The 16,271-nt window shown below is 42.8% G+C and overlaps 1 protein-coding gene across 5 annotated transcripts in view; it reads left to right on the top strand.

The window, feature by feature from the left end:
- Window positions 1-517: 517 nt before the first annotated feature.
- The window catches only part of upf2 (UPF2 regulator of nonsense mediated mRNA decay), a 102,364-nt gene continuing 86,610 nt past the window's right edge, over window positions 518-16,271 (top strand). Inside the window, exons 1-6 of one of the 5 annotated variants that reach the window (XM_087999347.1) lie at window positions 518-569; window positions 2,830-2,919; window positions 4,256-4,361; window positions 4,985-5,093; window positions 11,914-12,294; window positions 13,833-14,612. In XM_087999347.1, the coding sequence (XP_087855473.1) occupies window positions 5,065-5,093; window positions 11,914-12,294; window positions 13,833-14,612 (1,190 nt within the window). In that variant the 5' untranslated portion in view covers window positions 518-569; window positions 2,830-2,919; window positions 4,256-4,361; window positions 4,985-5,064. The other 4 variants (XM_087999345.1, XM_087999346.1, XM_087999344.1 and 1 more) reach the window with 4 other exon arrangements.

Genomic DNA, 16,271 nt, shown 5'->3' on the forward strand with positions numbered 1-16,271 from the left:
CCTCTCCCCTCTCCCCCCCTCTCCCCTCTCCTCCCCTCTCCCCTCCCCCCCACTCTCCCCTCTCCCCCCCCCCACTCTCCCCTCTCCCCCCCCCCACTCTCCCCTCTCCCCCCCCCCACTCTCCCCTCTCTCCCCCCCCCACTCTCCCCTCTCTCCCCCCCCCCACTCTCCCCTCTCCCCCCCCCCCCCACTCTCCCCTCTCCCCCCCCCCCCACTCTCCCCTCTCCCCCCCCCCCCACTCTCCCCTCTCCCCCCCCCCCCCACTCTCCCCTCTCCCCTCTCCCCCCCACTCTCCCCTCCACTCTCCCCTCTCCCCCCCCACTCTCCCCTCCCCCTCCCCCTCCCCCTCCCACTCTTCCCTCCCCCTCCCACTCTTCCCTCCCCACTCTCCCCTCCCCCTCCCACTCTCCCCCTCCCCCTTCCCTTCTCCCCACCTCACATCCATTCGCCCCCACCCTCCAGCTCCCTGTAATGACGTCATGTGGGAGGGGCGAAGTGCGGGGACCTCCCTGACGCCGATCGAGCGCCTGTTTCTCGCGGTGTTGAGCGGAAAAGAGAAAAAATCAAAAGTAAACGGCGGCGGCTGTTCACCGGCAGTGAGCCTGCTCGCCGTAGGGAGTGGGCGCTGACATCCCACTGCCCTCGGATGTGACAGGAGCGGTTCCTGTTTTTGTTGTGACCGTGTGCGGGAGCTGATCAGGCGGTTGTTGGGTCAGTCCGTGCGGGTGGGGTCCTGACAGGGTCACTGGGGGAGGGGGGAGTCGCTGTCAGTCTCAGGCCCACCGCCCCCGCCGCCCGAGGGTCTCCGCGTTCACCGAGCCTGGCCTCTTCCAGTACACCCGGGACACCTCCGGGAACCGGTAACTGCGCCTTCCCCCCGCGGGAACCTCCCGCTCGGCCCATCACCCTCCCCCTGTCCCTCCGGCCCCGGGGCCTGTGTCATCCATCAGCCGGGACCAGGCTCTCTCCAAATTACAGGCCCCCTCTCCCAGCACCTTCTATTCTCTACCTCTTCCCCCCCCACTCCCACCCCCACCCACCCCAACTCCCCCCCACCCCAACTCCCCCCCCCCCCAACTCCCCCCCCCACCCCAACTCCCCCCCCCCCCCACCCCAACTCCCCCTCCCCCCCCACCCCAACTCCCCCCCCCCCACCCCAACTCCCCACCCCAACTCCCCCCCCCACCCCAACTCCCCCCCCCACCCCAACTCCCCCCCACCCCAACTCCCCCCACCCCAACTCCCCCCCACCCCAACTCCCCCCCACCCCAACTCCCCCCCACCCCAACTCCCCATTCTCCCCCCCCACCCCAACTCCCCATTCTCCCCCCTCACCCCAACTCCCCATTCTCCCCCCTCACCCCAACTCCCCATTCTCCCCCCTCACCCCAACTCCCCATTCTCCCCCCTCACCCCAACTCCCCATTCTCCCCCCTCACCCCAACTCCCCATTCCTCCCACCCCCCTCTCCCCAACTCCTGCCCCCCTCCCCACTCCCCACTCCCCACTCCCCTCCCCCCTCCCCCCACTCCCCTCCCCCCACTCCCCTCCCCCCACTCCCCTCCCCCCACTCCCCTCCCCCCACCCCCCTCCCCCCATGCCCACCCCCTCCCCCCATGCCCACCCCCTCCCCCAACTCCCCCAACTCCCCATGCCCTCCCCCTCCCCCCAACTCCCCATGCCCTCCCCCTCCCCCCAACTCCCCATGCCCTCCCCCTCCCCCCAACTCCCCATGCCCTCCTACATCCGTCTCCTCCATCCCTTCTATCTCTCCCTTCTCCCTCCCCATCTTCTCCAGATCTCGCCCCTCCAGTACCTTCTAACCTATTACTCCAGTTCTCCTACCCCCCCCAAGCTTTCTCTACCTCCCAGCTCCCTCTAGCCCCTACCCCTATACCCAGCTCCTCGATATTTCAATATCGACTCCTTCCTCTTCATTCTAGATTTTTCCAGGCAAATGCCACCATCACTTGCTGATTGACAGCATGTTTGTTTAATAAGTGCTGCGGTTTATGGACTTTGAAAAACATGTACAGGGAAATATCGTAGTTTATGATATCTATTCACCCCCACCTTTGGTTTTATATCAGCCATGACCGAATAGTCTAATTCTGATCCAGGGCTTTTGGTCTCCAAACAGAAACTGGCCCATTCTGAAATCATTGATATTGATTTTTGGATATAGTGTAACTTGTTTATGTTATGGTGTTTTGTAGTAAATATTTAGGTAATAAACACATCCTATGTTTCCAGTTTCTCATATAATGAAGAGAACTCAAATGAAACCAACCATTAAATGTTTTCACTAAATTATAGCACAGAACTACTGCTACTGAAGATCAGGTTTGTGACTATCTGTGGAAAAAAAACAGGGTTAATGTTTCGAGGGCCACAGGACGCAAAAGTTAACCTTATTTCTCTTTCCACAGTTTCAGACCTGATCAGTTACTCCAGTACTTTGTTTTCTTTGTCTTAGTATTACTCGTCATAATTTTAATGTAGTTATGACTGATCTGGGATTTTGCAGTAAAGTAGAAGTAAGGTTTAATTGAGCTAGCTTTAACTTTGAAATTAAAGTATAAACAGGAAATTTTGTTGAAAAAGTAATGTTGATAGAGATATATGGGCAGCTATATTCATTGTTCTGTGAGCAAATTTGTATTACTATTTATTTTAATCTGCTATTTGTTGTATTTTATATTCAAACGATAGTTATTTTGTGTGTTGAGGAAACAATGTATTAATCTTTCTACTAAAGTAGGATAACATTCTCAATTTCGGACATGAATCTGAATTAAACAAAAGTAACATAATTTCTTGTCCTTGCAGAATTACAGTGAGCTACGCTGAAACGGCCATTTTACTGATTGAGTTTCTTCTGAGGCTAATCTTGTGACTTAGTAGATACGCCTATATAAGGTATGATTTGATACCACAATAGTTGATGAGAGAACAAAAGTTGGGATCAATTGGAATTGACTCTGTTGTATTTCTGACCTTGTATCTGAGGTTAGTATAGCTGCCTCATAGTGTCAGGGACCCAATTCGATTCCAACTTGGGCGACTGTCTTTGTGTGGAGTTTGTATGTTCTGCCCATGTCTGTGTGGATTTCTGTCCAAAGATGTGCACGTTAGGTGGATCGAACATGTTAAATTGCCCATAGTGTCCAGTGATGTGTAGGTTAGGTACACTGGCCACAGGAAATACAGGGTTAGGTAGGGGGATGGGTGGCGTGGGATGCTTTGGGGGGGTGGCGGGGTCAGTGTGGAATTGTTGGGCCTGTTGGCCTGTTTCCACAGTCTGGGGATTCTGTGATTTCTATTATACTTGGAAAACATCACTTACCTGGTAGTTGGTTAAAAAATGTGAAGTATCCCATTTGTTTTTTAGAATTACAGAATTTTACTAAGCCTGGGAGGCTGTTCAGCCTGGTGTGCTGACAGTAGGAACTTGCCAACTGGTTCCATTTCTGTGCATACCTCAAATGTTTTTTCTCATCTCTTTCAAATGCCAGGATGGATTTGGGTTCCACATTGTTTCTGGTCAGGCATTCTATTTCCTTACAATCCTCTACCTAAAATTTTTCTCCTGACCTCCTTTGTTTTATTTGTGATGATTTTGAATTTGAGGCCTTTATGTTAAACTCACCAGTCGAAAAGGATGGCTCTTGAAAAGCAGAGCGGATCAGGCAGCATCTGAGAAGCAGTAGAGTCGACGTTTTATGCATAAGCTCTTCATCAGGAATGTGGAAGGGGATGAGAGTTAAATAGGGGCTGGGGCTGGGAGAGGCAATAGATGGATACGGGATGTTAAACTCACCAACCAATGGAAATTGTTCCCAGTCGTCCACGTAAGAACTTTTTGAATTTTATGCATTTTTTAATTCTTCTGGGCTAATATTCTCTGGTTATAGGAATCCTTGATTTCTGAGAGATTTTTCTTTAATTACCATATCATTAGGCATTGCTTTTATAACATAAAAATATCCAACACTGGAATGGTCTCAAAATTGAGTTCTTTGCATCATCACACATTAAAACAATTCTACTAAGTTATAACAACCAGAATCAACAGCCCTTACTGCGCTTGGTTTGTTCTGATGCTAATTTTTAATATAACTAGAAATTTTTTTTTGTCAAAGTTTGTGCTCAAAAACATTTTTGTGATTTCATAATGTGCATCACTGATTTTGCATGTTTCCATATATGGTACCAATGATGTGACTATACATTGAAATTAAACTGTATTTTATAGTTTTAGAGTGCATTGGACTCCCTTGGATTTGGCAGCAGGCCATCGTTACCTAATGAAGTTTACTGGAATGTGGAATTGAACATTTGAAGCTTTCTACCTTCTCCTGGTGAGTTATCTTCCAGATCAGATTCAATCTATACATTGACCTCGCAGTTAAGTTTGAAAAGTTAGTGGTCACAGCAATGTTCCCATGTATCTAGCACAATTAAAGATGATTTTCATGGCATCTACTTCAAATCTGCTTCCTTTACATTTAGGTGGAAGTGCAACTTGTTTCAGAAATAAATTGCTAAAATGTAGCACTATATCATGCCAGAATGATATGCCCTTTGAAAGCACTGGCATCTGGAACAGAGTCAGGTGATGTGAAGTTGTGTAGTAATGAAAGTCAGTCTTTTTTTCCTTCTCTGATGTTTCAGTTATGTGTTTTTCAGGGATAAACTGAAGACAATATGCTTAGGCCAGTAGCTTCTATAATTGAATTGTGTCCTGCATTCCACTATTAGCAACTGTCTGGTTCAGTATGACTAATGAACTAACACTATTGCAACTGGTACTGAGAGATTGCAGCTGCTGCACCCATAAGAAAACATTCCTGTTTGCATCTAATGCTGACCCCAAAGTTAGAAGAAATTGCCAAACAGTTTAGAACATCTAACTTGATTTTTCTACACCATAATGTTTGTTCTAATTGCTGTTTAATGCACTTGTTATTCAATGCTATTGCAGAAACAGTGATATGCAGATGGAATATGACAGCTTAGTGAGGCCTCATTAAAAATGATTCAATGAAAACGTGAGAAAACAGGATGAATGAAAGGGAGAAAAAAGGCAAAAGGTAAGCAAGTGGTAGAAAATGATAGGAAGAACAAAGGCTAATGTACAGATAGTATTATAGCTGTATGATTAGGTAATTTGAGATAGCACATGTTAAAACCTTTATCTAAATTACGCACTCTTTAAATTAGCATTCTTTGCTATGATCCCTCACAGCTGCAATTGTAATGAATTGGCATTCACACATGACATGCAAGACTACAGGGAATTTGTAGGTGTGAGTTTTCTACATTTTGTGAAAAATTAAGAAAAACTGAAGCAAATAAAATGTTTTATTTTGGGAAGTGGAAGAAATGAAGGGAATTTCTACTTCTGCTTCACTCATAATCTCATCTTGCCTTTACCAAAACAAAAGACATTCGGTTGATCAAGCCCACTCTCACAGATGGAACCTCTATAGGCATTAGCTTTCTACTGTGCTCACACTACCTCCCCCACTTTTGCTGTCTTTGCAAAAGATTAAAATGAGATGGCTGATTTTGATGGGGTGTGAGAAATCTGCCTTTTGGTGTTCAGAGAAGATGCCATCAATTGAATAAACTTCGGGAGTCTGTAGCAAGCCAAGCTGATTTTTAGCTATTCTACATCTAATACAATTGAAGATGTTCTCCACTCTCGAGCTTGCACTGAACCCCTTTGAAGGTCGGAACATTGCTTTAACCCTTTCAGATTCTCTGTGATAAAAATACTTTGCTATCTAACTGCAAAAGGAATGGTTTTTGCCTTTTATTTTCTAATTTTCTCAATCTTCTGTTCCCGTCACTTTCAAGTATATTATTGGAAAAGTGGTTTACTTTGGCATGTTATTACTTAAATGGACAATGACTGCACTCTTTCAGGTGCAAAGGTGTTTGTGTTCTAATGCACAAACAATGAATATGCAGGTTCAGCAAGTAAAGGGGAAAGAAATGCTGTGCTTCATTATGGGAGGAATTGAACATAATATTCTTTTATGCTTCGGTAAACAGGATTTGGAGGTGCCGGTGTTGGACTGGGGTGTACAAAGTTAAAAATCACACATCAGTTTATAGTCCAACAGGTTTATTTGGAAGCACTAGCTTTTGGAACCCTGCTCCTTCATGTAGTTGTGGAGTATAAGATAGTAAGACCCAGACTTAAAGCAAAAGTTTACAGTGTGATGCAACTGAAATTATATATTGAAAAATATAATATTGCCATTCAAGATTATCATTGATCTGTATGTTCCATATTCCCATTTGATCCCTTTGTTCTACAAGAATCTATCTTCCTCTTAAACCTATTCAATAACTCTGCCTCCATTGGCTTTTGAGTCAGAAAATTCCAAAGTCCATCAACCCTGAGAGAGAATATTTTAAATTGAGATCTAAAACAGCAATATTATATTTTTCAATATATAATTTCAGTTGAATCACACTCTAATCGTTTGTTATAACTTCTGTGTCTTACGATCTTATATTCCACAACCACCTGATGAAGGAGCAATGCTCCTCGTGCTTCCAAATAAACCTGTTGGACAATAACCTGATATTGTGTGATTTTTAGCTTGGTTAACCAGGGTGTTGGTGAGACGATATTTTGAATATTGTGTGCGGTTTTCATCTCTTTTTTAAGAATGGATCAGTATCTGAAATGAGTGAGATTTCTTAGGAGTTAAGATTAAACATGCTGGGCTTGTTTTCACTAGAGTTTAGAAGAATGCTCAGTGATTTGCTTGATGTGTATAAGATCCTGAATAGTTTGAAAAGGCGGACGTAGAAATGATTAGATTAGATTTCCCTACAGAGTGGAAACAGGCCCTTCAGCCCAACAAGTCCACACCGACCCTCCGAAGAGCAACCCACCCAGACCCATCCCCCTACATTTACCCCTGACTGATGCACCTCACACTACGGGCAATTTAACATGGCCAATTCACCTGACCTAGACATCTTTGGACTGTGGGAGGAAACTGGAGCACCCGGAGGAAACCCATGCAGACACGGGGAAAATATGCAAACTCCACACAGACAGTCACCCGAGGCAGGAATTGAACCTGGGTCCCTAGCACTGTGAGGCAGCAGTGCTAACCACTGAGCCACATGATTACTCTTGTAGATGACCCCAAAAATGGCAGACAGTTTAGAGGCTTTTAGCCCTTTTTAGAATTTATATTTTCTCTCGGGGTTGATTGGCATTGGAACTTTGAGTCAAAAGCCAATGGAGGCAGAGTTATTGAATAGGTTTAAGGGGAAGATAGATTCTTGTAGAACAAAGGGATCAAATGGGAATATGGAATGCATGGATCAACGATGATCTTGAATGGCAAGCAGGCTTGAAGAGTTAAGTGGCCTCCTCCTGCTCTGAATTTGCCTGACTATATGTATGGCACTGGTCAAGAAGCCATATGAGATGTTGTAATACACCTTTATAGATGGTATACAGTAGTTCATAAATGGAAAGTTAATTATTCATCCTGCATCTCGACTATTAGGTTGCTGTAAATGCTTTCTGGAGTCTAGCTCATTGCAATTTTGATATTGGATGAAAAATAGCCCTCCACTGGGAACAATTGGGCCCTGTTGTGTTTGCTGCTTGCAATTGAATTATCTCCTCCAGAATTTCTTTTAGCTGCCTTGGGAGACACGTTCCATCAGAAAACTATGAGTAAGGTCTCACAAAACAATCCTTTATATTAACAGCACATTGTATACAGTATAATCTTGACTAAAACAATTACTAGCAATATCATCACGTAGGTTGGAGAAAGTGGGAGCAGATCTCAAGCAAAACTGGGCTAATAATGTAGATGAGAAAGTTGGAATTGTCACAGAAAAATGAGCTGAAAATTTATAAACCTCCCAGAAATCAACCTGCATGGTTTTCCAAATCTCTGCCCAAGTCTGTTTTGGTTTATTTATTGAGTTTGATGAGAAACTACAGTTGAATCCATTTACAATATTTGTTTTGAAGTTAGTGGGATATCTTAATTTCAGGTAATAAGTCATTTTGATGTTTAGTTTGTATAATTTAATTTTGTTCGTATATGATAGAGTCATAGATTTGGCACAGTATAATTTCAGCCATTTGATCCATTGTGTTTCTGCTGGCTCTGCTAAGGTGCAGTTTCATACTGCTGCTCCTCCATTATCAGCTCCCACGTCCCTGCATATTTCTCCCTATCTCACATTTGGGGCATTTAGAAAAAGTGGAAAAAAAAATCACAACACAGAAGGAGGCCACTCAGCACATTGTTTCTGGACTGGCTGAAACATGAACCATCCAGTCCCATCATGTTTTTCAGCACTTATCCCTGGAGATTGTGATTTAAGGGGCATATGCAGACATTTTTAAATGAATTCAGGTGAAGTGTTTAGCACAGGTCCTGTTTAATTTTTCGACCAATTATTGCAAATCTTGCCTGCTTCCCCCTCGGTACTGACCCATTGCTAAAGAAAATGGGACTGTCTCATCCAGGGCCCTCACGTCCTTGTACATCGCAATTAAGTGTCGTCTCAGCCTCCCCTGATCAAAGGAAAACAACTGCAGCGTAGCCACTCTTTGCTAGCTGCAGTGATTTAGCCCTGGCAACATCTTGAAGCTTGAGAACTTTAATTCCTTTTTTGCTGATCATGATGTTGCTTCTATAGTCCACAAGTTTTCAAATAATGGTCCCTGAATTGTAAGCATCATTGGATTTCTGCAATTGCAGTTCAATTACTTTTAATTAGTGTTAGTCCTTTTTAGGATCATACCAACTCCAAGGTGGTGCATGTTCAAATGGAAAATTGCAGCTGCTTTAATACCACTCCTGAATCAAGCAGGTCCATTGCACTCTAAGATGCTGTTGATTGGCCAAATAGCCTGTCCAGTTTAACTATGGTGATAATTCTGTAACATTTACTGTGAGTGGTACTCATTTTTAGTTGGTTTGAAACCTGCAATATCCCTGAACACATTTGATGTCTTGTGAAGAGACGTGATGAAAAGTAATTGATTTAAAATGTTAAACTGGTTTTCTCTGCCAACAAATGTTGCCGAACTGGAGTATTTTCAGCATCTCTGCTTCAATTTGTGTTTGCAGTGTCTGCTATATTTTGTTTTTCTAATCATAAATTCTATATAAATATAATCTTACTACATATTAATAGCTCAGTTTAGAGATTATATACATTGATGAACTTCTGCACATCAGACATTGGAGAAGAGCAGCATTTGCGTGGTTGACTTTTGTGAAATAGAATAAGGGCAGCCGTGTGTGTGTGTGTGTGTGTGTGTGTGTTTGCGCTTGCAGGGGACATCCCTATAGAAGAATTTGAAAATCCCTGAAAGTCAGTTGACATTCCCCTTAGCTTCTGCAAACACACGCTAGCATCTTTCAAATTGTCAATATATAAAATGCCGCATCCTGTTTTTTAAAAATGATTTTAAACAGAATGTGGTTTAAATATATTAAGTGCAAAGATTCTTCAAAATTGAGGTATATTAAGCAATCTGATACATGCAAACTTGATAAATTCATATGAAAGACTCTCAACAGCGCAAGGATTATCATAGAATTATAGAATTCCTACAGTATTTGGCCTAACAAGTCCATACCGATCCTTTGAAGAGTATCCCACCCAGACCCATTCCCCTACCCTATTAGTCTACGTTTCCTCTGACTAATGCACCGAGCCTATATATCCCTGATCACTATGGGCAATTTACTTAACCTGCACTCCAGTGGATTAGGCCTAGTTTTGAGGAAGTTAGGAAGTTGGAAATGAGTTACATCTTCTTATTCTTGAGAAGGCTCATATCTCACAACCATCCTAAATTTACAGCTTTTGTTTTTGTTTTGCTGCACATGTTGGATTGGATGTTGAACGGAATATTGCATACTGTCTCAGCTTTTTAGGCACTTTATTTGTCCTTCTACATGTAACAAGGTTTATATATTTCTCACATGTCTGAGTTACTTTGAGGGTATACTTTACATTATTGACCAGTTGATTGGAAAATATGACAGTTGACCAATTCAGAGAAATTTGCCAAGTTTTGTTTTTGCATTTGGAATATTTGGGGATATACACATATCCAATGATGTCTTAGTGCATCATAAAATTTCTGTGCAATCACATGGGTGCGAGCATGTGATGATGCCTGTGTTTCTTGCAGACTCAGTGACATTGTGACCATGCAGGTACCAAGGTACATGTGTGCAAATTGATCCTGGAAAGCTGGCAAATGTGTGGATCTGTTTTAGTGTTGGCCATTGCTGTGCAGACACGGTGAGGTTGCGTATGCACAGAACGCACTTGCCTGTGTTGGCATGGTGCATGTCGGAGAAATTAGCTCAACAAAGCAGAGACCACACAAACCAGATCGGGACGAGCTGTTTGTTACAAGTGACATCCCTGGAAGAGAAGTTGACTAGACTGATGTAGAACTGACAGCCTGTACAGGTAGATCAAGGGTACTGTTCCCCGAGCTGAGGATGAAGCCAGGTTTTATAGGAATCTTGGACAATGAGGTTAATTAAAATGGGGAAAGATACAATGTATTTGGAAATTAAGTAATCCAGTTACAATGATGATAATTAAAAATCAGTTATCGGAAGAATGTCCTGATTGCTGTTGCAATGTAACATCCTGACAGTATCAATGAGCTTTTCATGGTTCAGGAGATTTTTAAAATTTCTCTGCAGGTAGGTGAAGAAGTCTCTTTTGAAACAGTAAGGTGCTTCCATCGTTCCTGTCCTGGGAGCAGGGCCCTTTGGTGCCTCTCTGTCTGACCTGTCCTTTGTGTGGCTTTGGTATTACTGTGTTATGAGACTGCCCTCGGGGCTTCGGGACTGCTGTACTGATCTGGTATTGTTAGTGGGTTTTGGGAAGTGTATTCCCTTGTCTGCGAGTGCTGACTGGTTTCACTTGTCAGCCTATTTAGTTCCTGCTGAGGCATTCTGGATGTTTCTGGTATAGTTTGGCCAAGTTTGCTTTCCTATGTTCTGTGTGGGCCTACTATGAGTAGGCAGGGTGGCATATCTTTTCCCACAGTACACTTTATCAGTATTGGTGGTAGTCTGCAGGTCCCCTGCTTCACTCCTCCAAATCTGAGGTTACCATGAAGAACACCATCAGAAATATACTAAGTTAACTTTTTTGTTCCACTCCTTCAAGCTGAAACAGATATGTTTGTGCATTTTTCAAATTGATATACTGTATTTGCAGATCATAGTACTCCAATTTGGAAAGAACAAATGCAGATTGGGTGATTGCTTAGCTGAACACTTTAGCAGGCATGCCTGCCATTTAAGTTTTTTGTGCTGACATCCTTTGCCTTTTCAGTGAACCTTGAGGAACAATACCTCTTTTGATTAAGTACTCAATAACTTGCTGGACTCAATTTAATTGAGTAGTTTTCAGATCATAATCACCACTCCCATTTTATGCCCCCAAAGGGGTGCTGGTAATGTTTGAGTCTTTCAGACCCATGTTGGTTTCTTTATCCTGTCCTATTGCTACTCATTTTACTCTGTGATCATCCTTTTGACATTTAATCTCTCCTACCTTCAAGAAGTTAAAGAAGTGTTATTGGACTTGGAATGTTAACTTTGTTTCTCTCTCAACAGATGCTCATATGCTTGGAAACTTGCTGAGTTTGTCCAGCACGTTGTTTTTATATCACATCAGACACCTTTCACCACCCACCACTCTTTAATCCTTGGCTTGCACATACTTAAAAAACAATTCTCATTTCTGCCCTTTGGCCAGTTTTATATTTACTTTTTCTCTTGTCACAGATATTACCGGAGGGCTGAGTTTATGCAATATCTTCTGTTTTTATTCTTTATTTCATATTTTCTTTGTTTTTGACTTCAGGCCATCAGGAGAGCACAAGAAGTCTGTGAGCATGGAAGAAAAAGATGCCACAGTTTTCAGCAATGAGACCAGAGGCAGTAAAGACAAAGAATCTACTGACAGAAGGCCCGTCTCCAGTAGGGAGAAAGGGCGGGATGAACTTAAAGCGAGTAGCAGAAGGGAAACCATAAAAGCAGCCGAGGAGAAAAAGAAGAGGCAAGAGGATGAAAAACGCAAAAAGGAGGATGAGAAACGAAAGAAAAAGGAAGAGGAGAAGTTAAAAGCAGAGGAAGAACAAAGGAAGAAGGAAGAGGAAGAAAAGAAGAAACTAGAAGAGGAGGAAAGGAAGAAACAGGAGGAGGAGGAAAAAAGGCAGAGAGAAGAAGCAGCAGCTAAGCAGAGGCAAGATTTTGGTTTCAAAGATTTTAAAGATAACTGTCGTATTAACTTGAATTCTGAACAAACTTTTTTTTTCTTGAATATGTAATTATTCTTCCTCCTTTTAATATTTTTATTGTATTAACCAGGTTTTCTAATCCTGAGTAGTTTTGGGTTATACTGAAACTCAGAGGAACAACTCGTGGGTGCAGAGTACCTGAGGCTGGTACTTCATTGCAGCAATGAGTGACTTGTGCAGTTGAACAAGCCATTTTGCAGGTGCAATGTTGTTCTTACAGTACAGCACAGGAATAGAACCTTCGGCCCACCACACTTGGGCCCAACACATGATACTTTTCCGAACTTGGTCCATATCCCTCTATTCCCTGCCTATTCGTGTATCTGTTAAGATACCTCTTAAATGTTGGTATAGTATCCATCTCCACCACCATGCTTACCACTCTCTGTAAAAACAAAACCTGCTTCTCTCACCTCCCTTAAACTTACCCTCACTTACCTTAAGCTCGTGTCCCTGAGTAATTCACATTTCATCCATGGAAAAAAAGACTCCATCAGTCCATTTTATCCATGCGGTTCATAATTTTGTAAACTTGATAGAAGTTACCCCTCATTTTTTCATGTTCAAGTAAAAGCAAACTGAGTTTGTCCAATCTCTCCTCGTAGCTAATATCCTCCAAGCCAAGCAACATCCTCGTAACCCATTCTATACCCTCTCCTGCCTCCTGTAGGTAATATTCCAAATGTGACCTAACTAAAGTTCTGTGCAGTTGCAACATGACTTGTCAATATTTATACTATTTGCCCCAACTGATAAAGGCACACATACCACGGGCCTTCTCGACCACCTTTATTCACTTGTGTTGCCACTTGCAGGGAACTGTGGGCTTGTGCACCCAGATCCCTTTGTATATTATACTTTAAAGCATTCCACCATTTGTGCTTCTGTTCTGCATTAAATTTTCCAAAATGCATCACCTCAGATTTATCCAGATTAAACTGCATCTGCCATATTTCTGCCCAAATCTCCAGCCTTTCCAAATCCTGCTATATCCTCTGGCAATCCTCCTCATTATCCATAGCTCCCCCAACCTTTGTGTCATCTGCAGACTTAGTAATCAGGCTATCCATGTTTGCCTCCAAATTATTTATATAAATTACAGACAGTAGGGGTCTGAGCACAAATTCCTGCAGAACACCACTGGTATTAGATTGAAAAAAAACTCTCTTCCATCACTACTTCTGTGTCCAAGTCAGCTCTGTGTTGATCTTATTATCTTGATTGAAATGCACCATTCCCCTGTTTTAGGAATCCGTGTCGCCGAATGGACTGAAGAGCGACCTCCTTGCATCAGTCATGTGAACCTTTTTATTTGTTCATAATTGCATACATGAAGTATGTGATCAGGACCAATATCATGAAATAACACTCCAGTTTTGGATAAAGAACTGCCATAAGCATTAAGGCATGGAGTTCAGATGAATAGAACTTTGAAATGATAGACCTCGGTCTCAGTCTTGTTTTTCTTATATTTATTCTGTAGAGAGATGGAGGAAGCGTATCAGTTGCATCAAGAGGCCTGGGAACGTCATCAAACAAGATTAGAACTCCGTAGTAAGAATCAAATAGCGCATGAGAACCGTCCAGAGGAGAGTTTCTTTACCAGGCTGGACTCCAGCCTAAAGAAAAATACTGCATTTGTCAAGAAGCTCAGAACTATTACTGAGCAGCAAAGAGACACACTTTCCAGCGATTTCAATATGCTCAATTTGAGCAAGTATATTGCGGAAGCTGTTGCATCCATAGTAGAAGCCAAACTGAAATTATCTGATGTGAACTGTGCTGTTCACCTTTGCTGCCTGTTTCACTTGCGATACGCTGACTTTTCACCATTGCTCCTACAAGGCTGGAGAAAGCACTTTGAAGCCAGGAAGGAAGAAAAAACTCCAAACATTAGCAAGCTGAGGACTGACATGCGCTTCATTGCAGAACTGACGATTTGTGGAATCTTCACTGACAAAGAAGGCTTGTCACTCATCTATGAGCAACTGAAGAATATCATTTGTGCCGATCGTGAAACTCACACTCATGTCTCTGTGATTATCAGCTTTTGTCGCCACTGTGGAGATGATGTGGCCAGTCTGGTGACCAGGAAGATGAAGCTTGCCTCCGAGAAATACAACCTGAGCTTCCCTCCCAGTGAGATCATCAGCTGTGAGAAGCAGCAGCCCTTCATGAACCTGTTGAGGGAGTACTTTACCTCTCTGACCAAACATCTTAAAAAAGATCATCGTGAATTACAGAATCTGGAGAGACAGAACAGGTGATTTTATTCTGTTTATTTTCAGAAGCTTTTGCAGTGATGTATTTTTGCTGTAATATGTAATCAAGGTTGAAGACCTATATTGGTATTGATGCACGGTCTATAAATGTGAACTAACAAAGCTCGCAAAGCAGTGAATGGTACACTTAATGATAAGGCACTAGGGAGTGTTTCTGAACAAAGAGACCTTGGAGTGCAGGTTCATAGCTCCTTGAAATGGAGTCGCAGGAAGATATGAGAGTGAAGAAGGCATTTGGTATGCTTTCCTTTATTGGTCAGAGTATTGAGTACAGGAGTTGGGAGGTCATGTTGTGGCTGTACAGGACATTGGTTAGGCCACTGTTGGAATATTACATGCAATTCTGGTCTCTTTCCTATCAGAAAGATGTTGTGAAACTTGAAAGGGTTCACAAAAGGTTTACAAGAATGTTGCCAGATTGGAGGATTTGAGCAATAGGGAGAGGCTGAACAGGCTGGAGCTGTTTTCCCTGGAGCATCGGAGGCTGAGGGGTGACCTTATAGAGGTTTACAAAATTGAGGGGTATCGATAGGGTAAATAGGCAAAATCTTTTCCTGGGGTGGGGGGAGTCCAGAACTAGAGGACATAGGCTTATGCTGAGAGTGGAAAGATATAAAAGAGACATAAGGAGAAACGTTTTCACGCAGAGGGTATAACGTGTTTGGAATGAGCTGCCAGAGGGAAGTGGTGGAGGCTGGTACAATTGCAACATTTAAAAGACATCTGGATGGGTATATGACTAGGAAGGGTTTGGAGGGATATGGGCCAGGTGCTGGCAGGTGGGACGAGATTGGGTTGGGATATGTGGTCAGCATGGATGGGTTGGACCGAAGGGTCTGTTTCCATGCTGTCCATCTCTATGACTCTGACTCAGTGACTAATGGAAGAAACAAAGCTAAATTTTAGTTTCATTATGTTGTCATTGGCCTTTGCCTGGCCAAAGTTAAAAATCACACAGCACCGGGTTATAGTCCAACAGGTTTATTTGGAAGCACAAAATAATTTGGAAGCAATAAACCTGTTGGACTATAAGCTGGTGTTGTGTGATTTCTAACTTTATCCATCCCAGTCCAACACCGGCTCCTCCACACCATCCCTTTACCCGGTGACAGTAATTTTCTTAAAGTGACAGAAATTAACTTGATCATTTTTTTCTATTTCTGATGTAATGATTAGTGCTTAAGCAACATTATTTACAATGACAAAAAAGTCACTGCATGCATGTTCTTGGCGTGAGCATTGATACAGGCTACTGTTGGATTGTAGCTTCAGTAATCTTATTGAAGATCAGTCTGTGTGGTCACCAATACACTCCATTGTGAATGGTGTCTACAGAGCAGAATCATGACAGAAAAGGTAGACTTATGGGCAATTAGTGTAAACTGCTGTGATCCAGTTTCCCCCGCCTTTTTTTTCCATACATTAATCCAATTCCTTTATAAAATGTATTTTCATCTTCACCTTGGTAACCATTTGTGATAAAAGTTGCATATTGTAATAACTCTTTATAGAAACAATCTTCACACTTGTCCTTTTTACCTGTTGAATTTAAATTGTCAGTTCTTTTAATGCAGACTGGGCTTAGTACAAACAAAATTTCACTAATTTTGGCCAGGTGTTTTCAATCAGTTGCAAATAAT

The sequence above is a fragment of the Chiloscyllium plagiosum genome, unplaced genomic scaffold (assembly GCF_037043375.1).
Source record: "Chiloscyllium plagiosum isolate Xiang-an unplaced genomic scaffold, Cpla_swu_hap1 HiC_scaffold_23, whole genome shotgun sequence".
NCBI lineage: Eukaryota > Metazoa > Chordata > Chondrichthyes > Orectolobiformes > Hemiscylliidae > Chiloscyllium > Chiloscyllium plagiosum.